The sequence below is a fragment of the Phodopus roborovskii genome, unplaced genomic scaffold (genome assembly GCF_943737965.1).
Source record: "Phodopus roborovskii unplaced genomic scaffold, PHOROB, whole genome shotgun sequence".
NCBI classification, from domain to species: domain Eukaryota; kingdom Metazoa; phylum Chordata; class Mammalia; order Rodentia; family Cricetidae; genus Phodopus; species Phodopus roborovskii.
In genome coordinates this window covers 554689-570649 of record NW_026125938.1, presented here as the reverse complement: position 1 = coordinate 570649, position 15961 = coordinate 554689, and the positions used below count along the sequence as shown (strand labels likewise).

Sequence of the window (15961 nt, the reverse complement as noted above, 5' to 3'; positions counted from 1 at the left end):
ACATCCACATCTAAACACTGAGCCAAGCTCTTGGAATCCAGTTGTAGAGAGGGAGGAGTGATGAGCAAAGAAGTCAAGACGATGTTGTACAAACCCATAGAAACAGAGGACCTGAGCAAGTAGTAGGTCATGGATCCCAGTCTGACAATTGGGGAGCCAGCATAGGACAAAAACAGGCCTCCTGAATGGGGATATCATTTGGGAGGACTTGGCAGTCCATGGAGCCTCTGGCAGTAGATTCAGTATTTATCCCTAGTGCATAAATGAACTTTGGGAGCCCAATCATTATGAAGTGATACTCTCAGCCTAGATACAATGAGGAAGGCCTAGGTCCTGTCCCAAATTACATGACAGACATTGATGATCTCCCATGGAAGGCCTCACCTTCCCTGGGAAGTGGATGGCAGTTGAGATAGGGGTCAGTGGCAGAAATGGGAGGATGGGAGAGGGAACTGGGATTGGTATGTAAAATAAGATTTTTTCTAATTTAAATAAAAATTGTTTATAAAAGAATTAAAAATGATCTTTCTTTTCTCTACTGTTTTGCTTCAAAACTGTTGTTAAATTATCAGTTCATTATGTTTAGAAGATGCAGATATAGATAAAATGCCATGAATCATATGAAAATGCAGATACAGATAAAATGCCAAGAATGTTATATACACTGAGATGCTCTATTTTCCCTAAACCCACCTAGTCTCATTGTGTGGGTGTTGTTTTGTTTTATCATGCTTTTTGCCTGACTTTTGTCAGTCTCTACTTAAAATAAGAATAAATTATGCTCAGTATTGTGTCATGGTTTACATTAACACCCTTCTGTGAGGGAAATAATACTCAAATTAAAGCAAACTGATAATCAATGAAATTGATTAGAGGAATTCAGATATAATAAAATGATAATCAACAACATTCTGAGGTTATTATCTTTCTCATTCCCACTCTGTTTGAATGACATTTCCATTTTATGCAACTTAATGGGTTTTTTTCTGTATTACAACAAGCAAAGCATAATTTAGAAAAGTAAAATTGAGGAATTACTTTAAAATAGTTAATTCAGTGTTTATAAGCTTTTAAGCAAAGACTTTATTTTAAAGTACAATTGATGGTTTATAAATGGATAATAGTAATGTCACAATAAAATAGTGAATTTAGATAAAGATGAACATGTTACCCAAATAGAACTTCATCAAACAACATTTAATTGTAAGGAAATTAGCATTTAACATATTTATTCTAAAGTCATCTTGTGTTTTTTTTTTTATCAACTGTTATTATGCTCATGTTTCCTATTGACAAATGTGACTAAATATTATCCTGGTGTAATTTTCCTGTAGCATTAATTATAAATGTCTCACTAGAATAATGTGAAAGCAAAATCTCATTTGGAAAGCTGATCATATTGACTACATACTAATAAATTTAAATCAACAGCTGAAAAACAAACACCTTTCTCATAAATAGAAGTATCTTTCTTTATCCACTTGAAGTGACATGTCACAAACTCACAGTATAGGGTTTCATTTCTGCAAAATATGAATATTATTAATATGTTAAATGCACTGCTACAAGCAAGACAGGGTGATGTAGCAAATTATCTGCATAGCAAAACTGTTAAATTATGGTTCTGTAATGTCCAGTACTTACCTGAGTTTGAGGGAAAAAGAATAGATGGATACATGCACATTGAAATAAAACTTGGAAAAATGATCAAAATTAATGTTTGTTTTGTTTTGCAAGATACTATTTTTGAAGGAACCTAGGTAACAGGTTTAGAAGCTCTTTCCATGTTGATTCTCAAAGTCTAAAAGTCTCAAGGAAAAAAAAAATTTAAAAATTCAATAATAATGCCAAGATACTTGCCCTGGTTGAGCAAAGATCAAGAATCAGTTGTCCAGAACCATGAAGCTGGGTGCATGGAGGACAGCTACAGCTCTTTCCCAGAACACTTGCCCTGGGGCAGAGATAAACCGTGAGCCCACCCAGTGCTTGTGGTGCCTGCTGATCAGATATTTTTATGGTAAGCAAGTATATGGTGGGGAAATGGAAGGGGGAGAAAGGAAGGTGCTAAGGAAAGATGCAGATCTGAATAGTCAAGGGCAGTGAGAAAACAGCTGATTTGGGCGTTTTGCTTTTCACCTGGAGCCATGGTGATGTTCAGACATGAACTGTAATCAAGGGCCATGTGTGGATACATGGTCATGCTCCAGCCAAACTCTGCTAAATTCAGTGATTCTTTACCATCAACAGCCAAGAAGTTCCACAGGGGATGCCACCTGGAACCATGTTTAGCCTCAGGTACCATGCTGCCATTAAGGCCGTACCAGTCAGGTTGATCTGAAATGCCATCTAGGGGCATGATAACACCTCAACCTGAACTATTACCAGGGACCATGTCTGGGCCCATGGTCCTATTGCAGCCTAGGTCTGTGTTGATGTCCATTATCCATGTTGCCACCAAAGGATACACAGACCCAGGACATAGGATACCACCAGACTTGACTAGCATGTAGTGCCAACTGGAGCCATGGTATCATACAGGCCAAGCCTGGTGCCAGGGACATGCCTGGGTCCATGGCCCAGCTGCAGCCAGGGTCTGTGTTGTTGTCCCATGTTCCTGATGCTATCTGGGCTGACACATGAGTCTATATCAGGGTTCAAGTGCCATGAAGCTGCTGGGTCCATGCTTATCTGAATGATCTGCACTGCTAACTGGGGTCATAGTCACATCCAGGCCCAGGCTGCTGCTAAGGACCATGTCTAGGTCCATGGTCCAACATCAGTCCAGGTCTATATTGATATGCATGGCCCTTGAGACCATCAGGGACCATGAGGATGCCCAGGGTTTTTGGCTACCACCTAGGGTCATGGTAGTGTCTGCTGCTGCTGCTGGGACCACGTAGATCTGAGAGGCCCAAGTTGCTGCCTGGGACCATAGCGTCATCCTTGCCTTGGCTACAGCCAAGATCCATGTCTGGATTCATGGCCCTGACATAGACCAGATCTGTGTTAATATTTGTGACTATTAATACCCATGAAACTGAGGATTGGGCTACATAGAGTTGGCCACACCCCACACTAGCTATAGCACTAGGGGAGAGCTGACCCTGCCCCCACAACTGAGGTGAGGGATGAGCTGCACTGCACGTGGGCAGCATAGTAAAGCCAACCCAAATGGTGGGGATGGAGGTAAGCCAGCCCTCCTGAAGGTGTGAGAGTGGGATATCTAGCCCCACTCTCTGTCATACAGTGGTGTGGATGAGAGAGAGGTACACCCCTCATGCCATCCCAACTACATCAGATGCAAAAGTTGATCCTAGGAGTACCAGAGCGAGAGAGTTGATCATGCCCCTCACCAGCTGCAACACTCAAAAATCTGGTCTACCACATGGTGGAGTGGATAAGTGAGAGGTGCCCTCCCACTCACCACCAGTGGCACATGGAAGAGTAGACCCTGTACCTCACCTGCATAACACACTATAGCTGTTTTGGCTGTAGTGCAGGCAAACTGGCCCTGAGTGCATGAGAACAGAAGAGATGACCCTCTCACTATCTACAATGTGGTGAACCAGGTGAAGGAAATATGCTCTCTACCACCATTCCCATTGTTACCTATGGTAAGTAATTCAGGGCACAAGAGTGGGAGAGATGGCCCTGAATCTCACCAACTACAGCACTCAAGAGCACGAGGATCTGTACCTTGCCTGTAAAAAACAAGAGAGCTGACTCTGGTGGTATAGGTGCAGGTGAGCCAGCTCCAAGAGTGTGAGAGTAGAAATGGCCTAGCTTCTTGATTCCTTCTGCAGTGGGTAAGAGAGCCAGGGAAATGCTGGAGATCTTGTCCCAGTATTGATGATGAGGGAAAGCTACAAGTTGACCAACCCAGCTACCACCAGGACCCAGAACCATGGGCTATGAGTTGACCCACCCCATCATCCACCTCATCTATGAACTGCTGGAGAATATGAAGGTGCCAGAACTGCAGATTCAAACTTGCAAAATCTCCATGACACGGGGCAACACCAGGAGATCCAAGAGGACTTCCAGCGAGGGCCCATTCTTAGTAGTGTAGCAGAAACCAAAGGCCTCAAGCGAGACCAATGACTCCAGTGAACACCTGTAAGTAAAGATGTATGAACTGAAGGGTATATGGTGTGACTCACTTTGTCACACTACAACTTCTACAACAAGACTTTTGATTTGTTTGTTCTGCTTTTGTTAATGTTAGTTTTGGGGGGATTTTGTTGCTGTTTTGATTTTCTTTCAAATTTTATTTTATTTTGGGGTGGGTAGATTATAAAAATAGAAGAGATGGAGAGACTAAAAGGATCTGGATGAATGATGTGAAGTCCACAAAGATTTAATAAAAAGTTTAAAAAATTCATTTCAGTAATAAATATATCTTGAGTGGATGAAAATAGTGAAAGAGCTTGCAAGATATAGGAGAAAAGGAAAACAAAATTGTGCCATTGAACAATACATTGACAGACATACTTTCATTCATAAGCCAAAGTTGTTCTGACAAAGGAATTTACAAGATTTTGACAAATTGATTTAATTCTACTCTAGTATGAAGTTAGTGAGGCTGGAGTTCATGGTGTTCATCATTATAAATACAGTAATGTGCCTATAAATTTTTGTTTTAGTTTTTGTTAAGGCATAAGAAGATCAGACAATAAAAAACTTAGTCTAAATTACCCATGTTACATTTTCCATTATTGACTGTAGAGGCTTCAATGAGAAAAGCTACCATAGGCTTTAGAAGTGCAACCTTGTTGGAAGAGGAGTGTCACTGATGGTGCGCTTTGAGGTTTTAAAAGTCCAAACCAAAGTTACTTGGAAATCAGATGTGAGTTCTCAGCTATTGCTCCAGTGACATGCCTGTCTTCCTGTGGCCATATTCCTTGCCATCATGGTAATGGACAAACAATCTGAAACTGTAAACATGTCCACAATTAAATGTTTCTTATAAAGTTTCTTTAGACATGGTGTCTTGTATCAGAAATAGAACACTCATGACAATATCCATTTGAGGAAATAAAAACAAATTGTGTGTGTGTGTGTGTGTGTGTGTGTGTAGAGAGAGAGAGAGAAAATGTGAAAAAAATTGGTTATTATATATTTTGTCATCTTTTCCATACAAATTGATTTTATAATTACTTAATAAAAATTATAATTTTGGATTGAGTATATAGCTTAGTGTTAGAGAAGCTGCTTAGTATAGTAAACATTTGAATTTCATACTCAGTGGCAGAAAACTAAGATACTAAAAGATACTATGTAAAGATATGCATTTTAGTTTAATACCAATTAAAACACATAGGTTGTCCATTATAAAAAAATATCCTTAATATGTATATCACAATTCTATTTGGAAAGAGAGAAAATAATGCAAGAAGTGGCAAGAATTTAAAGAGAACAATGTAGAAATTTATTTAATGTAGGTTATAAACCATGCATCTAGGACCAGGCCTGTTATCATATTATATAGGATAATATTGGGTCTCAGATAAGTAACTAGTTAGTTTAAGGTCAGAAGAAAGAAAAAAGGATAGAAAGAAGCAAGGAAAGAAGAGAAAGAAGTCACATTAGAAGTGAATTTAAAATAAGTAAATGTTATACTCTAAAGCAATTGAATTATATTAACAAATGATCATCATTTCAATGATTTTTAATCAATAAATAATAACTCTCACATATTAAATAATTGTTTTTATTTACTTATTAATTATTCTGAATCAGGGTCTTATGAAGGCCAGCTTGATAGCAAACTTTCTAAGTAGTGCTTCCTGAACCTTCTGACTCTTCTTCCAAATGCTGGAATTATAGATGTGCATGCAGTAGGACACCTAGATCAATGCTGCAGCCTGGGGTGGTCTTGAATATGTGACCATCTTGATTCATCCTCTTCAGTATGTTGCATAACAGTATGTACTATTCTCTTAGTCCCAAACTACATCTGTAACACTTTACTTAAATACACAAAAAGAACTGTGGAGATTGCTCAGTCAGTAAAATCTTCTCTTTATACACAAGAACCTAAAATTAAGCCTCAGAACCCACCTTTATTAATAAAGGCAGTGTATGATAAGTAAATGTTCTTCCCATTTTACACTATGTACCTTCATTTTAATTATGGTGTCCTTTTCTGTACAGAAGCTTTGTTTGTTGTTGTTTCATGTGGTCCTATGTGTCAGTTGTTGGTCTTAATGCCTATGCAATCAGAGTACTCTTCAGAAACTCTTCTCTTGTGCTCTAAGTTCCAGAATTTTCCCTATTTTCTCCTCTATCAGAGGAGTGCCCATACTCCACTCAAGCCCCAGTGGACCTCATGGTTTTCCTTTATGTATTTTGTTACTTTGTTACTTTGTTTTGTTTTTTAAAAAGAGGGTATGTGTGTTGGATGGGTACAAAAGTAGAAGATCTGGAAGGAGTTGGAGGAGTGGATAAATATATTCAAATTATGTTATATGAAATTCACAAGGAATAAATAAAAAGCACTATTTTTTAAAAGTCTGGTATTGGGGAACACATGTTTTAATCTCATTTCTATAGAATCTAGAGATGGGAAGATTTCTAGAGTGCATTGGGAAGCCAGCCTGGGTTACTAAGAGAGCTCCAGAGCAAAGAAAGTCTGTTCACAAAAAAGAGATGGAATCTGAAGAACAGCCATTGATATAGTCCTCTGGTCTCAGTATGCACACACATGTTGACATATACCTGCACAACCCAGTAGCATTTTTTTTAAATACAAAGAAAAATACTAATTAAAATTCTAAATGTACTCATCTTCACTGAGAAAAACCCATTTACCATAGTCACATACAAGAAAAGAGATACCAAAATATGACTTTTGGAATAACATAAACATTCATTGCAAAATAAAACATAAAATACAAAACTAGTTTATAACATAGTAAAAATCTCATATTCTTTAGTAGCAAATTATATAGAGAAGGTAGATTTCTGATGATGATTTAACCATGAAGATCTACTAATCCCAAATCAAAGCTGACACTTCAGATTTGTTTGTGTATAACATGTATGCTAATATGTGCATACATCTGTGCATGCATAAATGTGTTTGCACATTGAATCCAAAAGTCAACATCAGTTGTCTTCCTCAACCACTCCTCCATTTTAGAGAACACTATGTTTCTCTGATCCTAGATGTCACTGATCCAGCTAGAAAGCCCCAGGGATCCTGCTATCTCTGTTTCTCTAAGGTACTCTACTATGTGTATTCTTACTTGAGTACTAGGAGTCCCAATCCTGTCCTCAAGCTTCATTTACCTCTCTGGAATGTGGCTTTTTAAATCTGTATTGACCCTTATCTGGAATATTCCTGAGGAAATTTTGAATGTTTTTTTTTTTTTTTTTTTTTTTTTTAAATGCAGGCAAAGTGTGGGGTAGTATCCTTTGCCAGAACAATAAGAACCAAAGTAAATGAAGTCTTTGAAAAACAAGATGCCAAAAAAGAATATGTCACGATAAAATGAAAGCCTATGTGGGAAATGTGCAATGAGGGTATTAAAAGTATTGAAATGGTTTGTGTCTGTAAACTCTTATACTTCAGGTCTTTGCCTGCAGTTTTTAAATTGTTCATAACTGCGATGGCTAGATCACTCAGAGAGTAAGGTGCTTGCTGCTAAGCCTACGGATGTGAATTTAAATCCCCCATGAATCTCACGTGGTAGAAATAAAAGAAAAATCCTGATTCCTGAACGTTGTTGTCTGAGTGGCACATGTACCATACCTCTCTTCTCTCTCTGTCTGTCCCTATCTATCTATCTGTCTGAAAGACCTTTTAGTTTCTTTATTTCATCTCTTTATATGTCTGTGTCTGTCTGTCTGTCTATTCTATCTATCTATCTATCTATCTATCTATCTATCTATCTATCTATCTATCTATCTATCTATCTATCTATCCATCTGTGTTTGTGTGTGTTTAGCAATAAGAAATTGAGTCCGCACAATGAAGTCCGCACATCAGCATTTTCTAGGAAAGCCACCTCCTCGTCTATACTATCGGCCTTATTAGTCTGTTTTTGTTGTTGTTTTGTTGTTTGTTTGTTTGTTTACTCATTCACTCTGAAGACACGTAACTACTTTTTGTAATATTTGAAGGCCGGAGTCATGGGTTGACAGGAATGTGGCACTTGCCAGGAAAACTCTTAACAGATGCAAACAATTATATCGATCTGGATAATTATGGCCTGAGAACACCGTATCACCGTATCACTTTCTACAGACTTTTCTGTAAGTCTACTTATAGATGAAGTGGGTGCATCAGGCTGCCTTCTATAAGAAGGCTCTAAGAGATGAAGCATCTTGCAGTATCCAGGAATGGCTAAGTTTGTCTCCTAAAATGAAACAATGTACCCAATGAAGTGTTCTGCCTTGAGGGAATAATACATCCCATGCCCAAGGAGGCGCCAGAGGTCTGGGACTGTCCATGGGCCTCTCTATGGGCCTCTCTCATTGGTCTTAATCTTGGCACTTATTTCCTGCTTAAAGCTTCTGGTGCCCGTGGGTTTGAGGCAACGCTGTAGCAAGCTCTCTCCAAAGCTGACTCAAGAAACAAGGCCAAGAAACTTCCAGATTCAAGGTGAGTGAGTGAATGAGAGTGAGTGCACTGTACACCAGAGAACAGAAACCTCTCCAAAGATGCATCTTTGTTTTGGGTCAATTGTCCTCAGAAAAGCTCCTCTCCCAAACCCTATTAACCACGAAATGGCAAATCGGGCCCTCAGTCTCTCTCCTCGTAGCCATCAAGGCCACTCACAAGAACAAAACCTGCTGCCAGGTGGCAATGGCTTATACCTTTAAACCCAGAACTTGGGAGACGGAGGCAGGTGGATCTTTGTGAGTTCGAGGCCAGCCTGTTCCACAGAATGAGTTCCAGCACAGGCTTCAAAGCTATACAGAGAAACCCTGTTTTTAAAAATAGAGTGGAGGGGTAGAGAGAGAAAGGATGGGAGAAAGAAAGAGAAAGACACACTTTTTGTATGTCTCAAGCCGCAGACAACCCCAAGCATTGTGTTCAATTAAGAAGAGGTCCTCTGAGATGGTGCTATATAGAATAATCTCTGGAGAGAAAATGCCCTTCCATCCTATTAATTATCTCACTTGCCCCTAACAACTCCCCTCTCCATATACTTTTCATATCCTGTCCTCTGTTACACACACACACACACTATCTCTGCTCATTCAGTTCTTCATACCCTGTCATCATCTTCCTTTGTCACCCCCACCCTTTCCCTATAACAAACCCCAACTGTTGCCAGATCCACCTCTTTCTCCACATTCCTGTCCACTTCCACTTCCTGTTCTCTACAGCTTCAATTTTTCCTTCCACCTCTCATGTTCCTTGCTTCTTTCTCCCACTATTCACCCCTGCAATTATTCTGTTTTCCCTTCTAACGTTTCTTCCTCTCTCCATTCTGTCCTCCCTCCATTTCTTCCTCCCTTCCTACACTTATTTCTTCCTCCCTCCTTCCTTACTACCTCTCCTCCATTTCCCTCTTTTTCTTCTTTTTTATTATTTTTTTATTTTACATGTTGATCCCAGTTCCCTCTCTTCTTCCCTCCCTCCCTCTTACACTCTCTGCCCCCTCACATGCACCCTGACCACCCTCCCCTCCCATCCCCCACCCCAATTCCACATATAGGGAAATGCCATCCAGGTGGGGTCATGTAAATCTGTCAATTCATTTGAAGTAGGGACTAGGGCTTCTCTCCTGACTCTAGGTTAAGGCAGTTATCCCTCCATGAGGGATGTGCCCTCAAGGTCATTTTGTGCACCAGAAATACATGCTGGTTCCCCTGTCTGAGGTCCCTAAGACTGCTCGGTCCCTCTAGCTGAGACCCATATTCAGGGAGTCTGAGTCAGTCCCATACTAGATGCCCAGCTATCACTCTGGGGGCCCATTGCCTCCTCTTTGTTCAGGTCAACTGTCTCTATGTGTTTCTGCAACCTGGTCTTGTCCTGTCCCTCTGCATGTGGATTGTAGTTCGACTCAATGTTTAGTTATGGGTGTTTACTTATATTTCCAACAGGTACTAGATGTACTAGATGACAACTCCATGAAGGTGGATAAGTTAGTTGTTGATCTCACTATCCAGGAAGGGCATTATGGTAGCCTTTTACGGTTGCTCAAATTGTTAGCTGGCAGCAGTCTTGTAGGTCTCTAGACCTTTTGTTAGGTTCAATTTTCTCTTCAAACCAATACTGGCTCCCTCTTTTATGTTTGTTCTCTCTTTCTCTCCCCCTCTCTCTGTCTGTCTGTCTTTCTCTCCTGTCTTCTATTCCTACCCTGACTCAATCTCGTCGCACATGCTTTCCTCTCCTCCCCTTCTCTTTCTCTTACTTCTGTCTCCATTCATGCCCCCACATTTTCCAAGTGCTCTGGGGGACTTTTTCCTTCACACTTCTGTGAGAGACCTTATATGAATCTCTTAGAATACACCTTGTATCCTAGTCCTCTGGTGGTGTGAATTATAGCCTGGTGATCCTTTGCTCTGGGTCTAAATTCCATATATGAGCGAGTACATACCATGTTCCTCTTTTTGTGACTGAGTTACCTCATTCAGGATGGTTTCTTCAAGTTCCATCCACTTGCCTGCGAATTTCAAGGTTCCATTATTTTTTTCTGCAGAGTAGTATTCCATTTTGTAGATGTGCCACATCTTCTTTATCCATTCTTCAATTGAGGGGCACAAAAAGAGGAGAGGAGGAGGGGAAATGAGGAAAGGGAGGAAGAACAGACTGTAAGGAAAGAAGGTGAATAGGGAAGGATAAGAGGAGGTTGAAGTTGGTAGAAGAAGATGACGGAAAGGAAGGGGAAGGGAGAGAAGGCAGGAGGAATTGCAAAGTTAGCAGGATGAAAAAGAGGGAATGCTCCCCTGTGTCTCTCTTGCCCACTGCTCCTTCCTTGCTCCCTTCTCTTCTCTCTCCCCTTCTTTCACTTGCTCTTCCCTCAAACTTGACTCCCTTTCCTCTCCCATCATCTGTTCCTCCTCATCCCTTTTATTTTTCCCTTCCCACTATTCATTCACTTGTCATCTTCTCCTGTCTTCCCAGCTTTTCCTTTTTTTGTTTTCTACCCTTTCTTGCTTCTATGCCTTCCCTTGTTCCTTGGTATTCTTTTCTCCCTCCTTCCCTTTCTGTTTCCTCACCTAGTCTACTCCTTTCCTCTCTCCGACTCCCCTCCTAGCTCCATTTCATTTCTCCTACATTACACATACTGCCTTCAGCCTCCTATCTTTCCTATTTCTTTTCTTTTCATTGCCTCTTGTCCCCTTCCCCTCTTCCACTTCTATTATATTCAATCTGTCTCAATTCTTTCTCTTCCTTTCCCACCCCTCCTTTCTCTTCCCTCTGCTCTTCACTCCTCATATCCTCCCCTGCTTCTTTTTTCACTTCTCCTGTTTTCCAATTACCCACTGTACTGTCACTCTGTCATCACCTTACCCTCTCACTATATATTACCCTTCTCCCAAATGACGACTCTGTCCTTTCCCTTGTCAGTCCCCACCCAATTCCATTCAGCCTCCCTTTACCCTACCCATTAGTACAAAACAGCCCTTATTATTTGTTTTTGAGTGCCTCGGAGGAGATATCACCCAATGATGGGCCCTTGAAATATTGATGCACACATGAGCAGTGAGATTCTAATTCTCTGTACCAGAGTTGCTAGTTTAAAAAGCCTCAGTGTTAATCACAAGCCACATCCTTGTTCTCAGTTTAATACCATCTCAGAGCCAACACCCACACCATCACAAAGTTTTTTACTTGTCCTCAGACTTCAGAAGAATCAGTCACATATTAGGTATCTCCACTACTTGGAATATCTACAAAACGTACACTCTGCCCAAAATATATTCTTAGTCTCAGCCTAGGTAAATGTCAGAAGGGATTATCATCACCAATGCACAAGCACACAGGCATGCGCGCATGCATACACACACACACACACACACACACACACACACACGCACACACACTACAGCAGCACCATTACTCTCTCTTGTTACTAATCACACAAGGCGTGCCTTTGTACTCAGTGTTTATACATCCTGATAATAGGATAACTGGCCCTATAGTGTCTGGAAGGTGAAGAAAATATAGATAGAGAGAAAAGCCTGTTTCCATTCTCAGAAGTTCAAACATGGTATTAGAATGTACATGAGTCCTCTGCTCCTATTTGATGACATTAGGAACATGAGTATCTAGGAGTAAAATTAAAGGGGACTTAGTTCAGCAAGAAGAGTACCATGTTCTGCACAGAACTGAAAAAAGGAATGCTACATGAATTCTGATGAAATTACCCATCCCAGAAGACTCAGATGGCTTACTTCCTACTCTTGTCATCAGCCCTGAGTGGCACCAAGATGGGCTTTAGTCTAATTTTGGCAAGAACATTCTCAGGGATATGAGAGGGCTTTTATGTGATATACATCTCAGATAAGGACAGAAATTCATGTAAAGACCCCATGGAAGGTCCCAGAGAACTAACTCTCCCCTGCTGGTAGCCTGCTGTGTCTATACAGTAGTGATGGGACAAGTTAAATATTCCCATATTCCCTCTCATGAATTGGATGATGGTTATGATAATATAAAAGGCTTTTCTGAGTGTGCTTATGAATTTCACAATATGAGGATTTGTAGGTATTTCTAAGAGCTAAAGAACCTTGTTCATCCAGTTATGCCAACACCATATGTTGAAGATGCTTTCTTTTTTCCATTGTATAATTTTAGTTTCTTTGTCAAAACTCAGGTGTCCGTAGGTGTGTGGGTTAAAATCGGGGTTTTCAATTTGATTCAATTGGTCTACCTGTCTATTTTTGTGCCAGTACCAAGCTGTTATTAGGACTGTAGCCCTATAATAGAGTTTGAAGTCAGGGATGGTGATGCCTCCAGAAGTTCTTTCATTGTACAGGGTTGTTTTGGATATTCTGGGTCTTTTGTTTTTCCATATATAGTTGAGTATTGTCCTTTCAAGATCTGTGACGAATTGTTCTGGGATTTTGATGGGGATTGCATTGAATCTGTAGATTGCTTTTAGCAAGATTGAAATTTTTCTATGTTGATCCTACCTATCCAAGAGCATGGGAGATCTTTACATTTTCTGGTATCTTTTTTTAATTTCTTTCTTTAAAGACTCAAAGTTTTTATTATATAGGTCTTTCACTTGTTTGGTTAGTGTTACCCGAAGATATTTTATGTGGTTTGTGGCTATTGTTAAAGGATGTTTCTTTGATTTCTTTCTCAGCCACTTTATCATGTATATAGTAAGGCTACTAATGTTTTGAGTTAATCTTGTATACTGCCACTTTGTTGAAGATGTTTATCAGCTGTAGGAGTTCCCTGGTAGAGTTTTTCGGGTCACTTATGTAAACTGTCATATTTTCTGCAAAAAAATGAGAGTTTGACTTCTTCCTTTCTAATTTGTATTACTTGATCTATTTTTGTTGTCTTATTGCTCTAACTAAGAAGTTATAAGGTGTTTTTTGTTTTGCTTTTGGCTTTATTTTCTGGTAATGCATGCTAAGAAGTACTCTACAAATTGAGGTCTATCCTGTGTCATCTTTTTACATTTTCATTTTGAGATATAGTATCACTAAGTTGGCCAGGCTGTCCTTGGGCTAAATTGTGAAGATGTTTTGTTTGTGTTTCACAAATAAAACTTGCCTGGAGATCAGAGTGTGGAGCTAACCACTAGTTAGCTATAGAGGTCAGGCAGTGATGGCAGTTGTGGCACACATCATTAGTCCCAGCACTAGGAAGGTAGGGACAGACAGATCTCTTTGAGTTCAAGGCCAAGGTGGGTAACACAATATTGATCCAGTAAAAATGAGAAACAGAGCCAGGCGGTTGTGGCTCACACCTTTAATCCACAGCACTAGGGAGATGGAGACAGGAATGATTGGGCTAGATAGGAGAATACAAATGATGAGGAGACAGGAGTTCATTTCATTCAGTCTGAGGATACCTGGAGACAGGATCTTGCCCACTTTGGTCTGAGGATTTTGTAGAGGTAAACGTTTTCTCTAGTGGCTTTGGCTTCTTTACTTCTCTGGTTTACCTTAATAACTGAATCCAGGTTCTTATTATTAAGATCAAATAGAATTCACACTACATTAAATCTGTACCCCAGATGGATATTAAACTTATGATCCTCCTTCTTCAACAGAATCACCAATCCCAGCTCTTTTTACTAAACATAAAGGAGTGCACACCTTCCATGTGAAAGTGCAGCTACTATTGAGCAGAAAGAACATATATAAAGCACTATGGGAAGAATGTAAGCACCCAGAATGAGAGAGAAATCCTCACCTAAGCAACCCCTGAAAGAAAGGTTCCCACAAAAATTAGTGTGGTTTTAATATTCTTCATAAGAATGATAGAATGATAAGTTTTGTCACTGTCAGAGCAACAGCCTAATATGCACTTTTCTTACTCCAGTGAGTATGACCCAATTATAACAGAAGTCTTCTATGTTCCTAGAGTGGTATTTTCATAGAAACCTGTAGAGATAGAATTAAACACAAGGAGGCCTCCTCCTGGTAAAGTTCCTCATACTACCGTCTTCTGTCTCCATTAGGTATTTGAATCTTCACAATCCTGCTGTAATCCTTGCTGTGTTGTCCTTAATCAGTCATCATGCCTCGAGGTCAGAAGAGTAAACTAAATAACCATGGGAGACGTAGCAGAGCTCGAAATGATTCTCAGGCTTCTGAAAGTGCACAGCAAACAATAGAGGCAGCAGAAGAGTCATCTCCTGAATCACATGGAGCCTCTGAGATGCCAGAGAAAGAATCAGTTGCCGTCATAATTTCTGATGCCCTTCCTTTCATTGTATCAGATGAAAGTTCCGTTGATGATCTTGATGATAAGGGAAACCTTTTTAGGGATCACCGCTCCATCCGTGTCCACCAAGATATTCTATCCAGAAAGGTCCTTATGCTAGTGCAGATGTTTCTTGACAACTACAAAATGAAGCAGCTTACTACAATGAAAAATATAATGCAAGTAATTGATGAGGAAGTAATCAATGACTTCCCTGAGATCCTCAGGAAAACTGCTGAGAGGCTCGCAGATGTCTTTGCAGTTGAACTGAGGGAAGTTGAATCAAGCGGGCCAGTATATAATCTTATCAGCAAGCTGAAACTCCCCAACAATGGGAGGGTTCGTGCTGGCAAGGGCTTACCCAAGACTGGTTTCCTGATGATTGTGCTAGGCATGATCTTCATGAATGGCAACTATGCCTGTGAAGAAGATATCTGGAGAATGCTGAGATCTATGGGTGTGTATCCTGGGAAGAAGCACCAAATCTATGGAGAGCCCCGGAAGCTCATCACTCAAGATTTTGTGAAGCTGAAGTACTTGGAATACCAGCAGGTGTCCAACAGTGATCATCCACTCTACGAGTTCCGGTGGGGTCCAAAAGCATATGCTGAAACCAACAAGATGACTGTCCTAAAGTTTGTAGCCAAGATCAATAAAATCTCCCCTAGTTGCTTCACAGATCTTTATGAAGAGGCTTTGAAAGAGGAGACAGAGAAGAATCCAAGCAACCATAATGTCAGCTGTGACACTCCTGCCAAACCTAGTGCATTTTCTATGGTGACAGGTCCATGGTTTCCTCCCTTGTCCAAGTCTGAAGATGTCTTATTCTTCAGAAAGAAAATGTAGCAGCACAATAAGAATTTTCTGGAAAACAGGGAAGAAGCCCACAGTAAACAGGGTAATGTAGTGAAGGGATAGACTTGAAACATGAGTAAGTTTTGTTTTCTATAGTTGCTACTTTTGTTCTATTTGATGATGTTAAATGTTTGAAACTTTCTCATTGGCTGTTGTAAGAAAATAGAAGACATTAAATGTTTAAGAATTATATTTCATTTATTTGGACTATCATTCACTCAACATTTCTGTTCCCTTGTTTTATTTTTGTGACAGTCT

The 15961-nt window shown here is 40.0% G+C and overlaps 1 protein-coding gene across 1 annotated transcript; it reads left to right on the top strand.

The window, feature by feature from the left end:
• Positions 1-14662: 14662 nt before the first annotated feature.
• Positions 14663-15694, top strand: LOC127218038 (melanoma-associated antigen B5). The gene has a single exon (XM_051179050.1). It carries the CDS (start codon positions 14663-14665, stop codon positions 15692-15694), a length of 1032 nt encoding a protein of 343 aa, XP_051035007.1.
• The last annotated feature ends 267 nt before the right edge of the window (positions 15695-15961 follow it).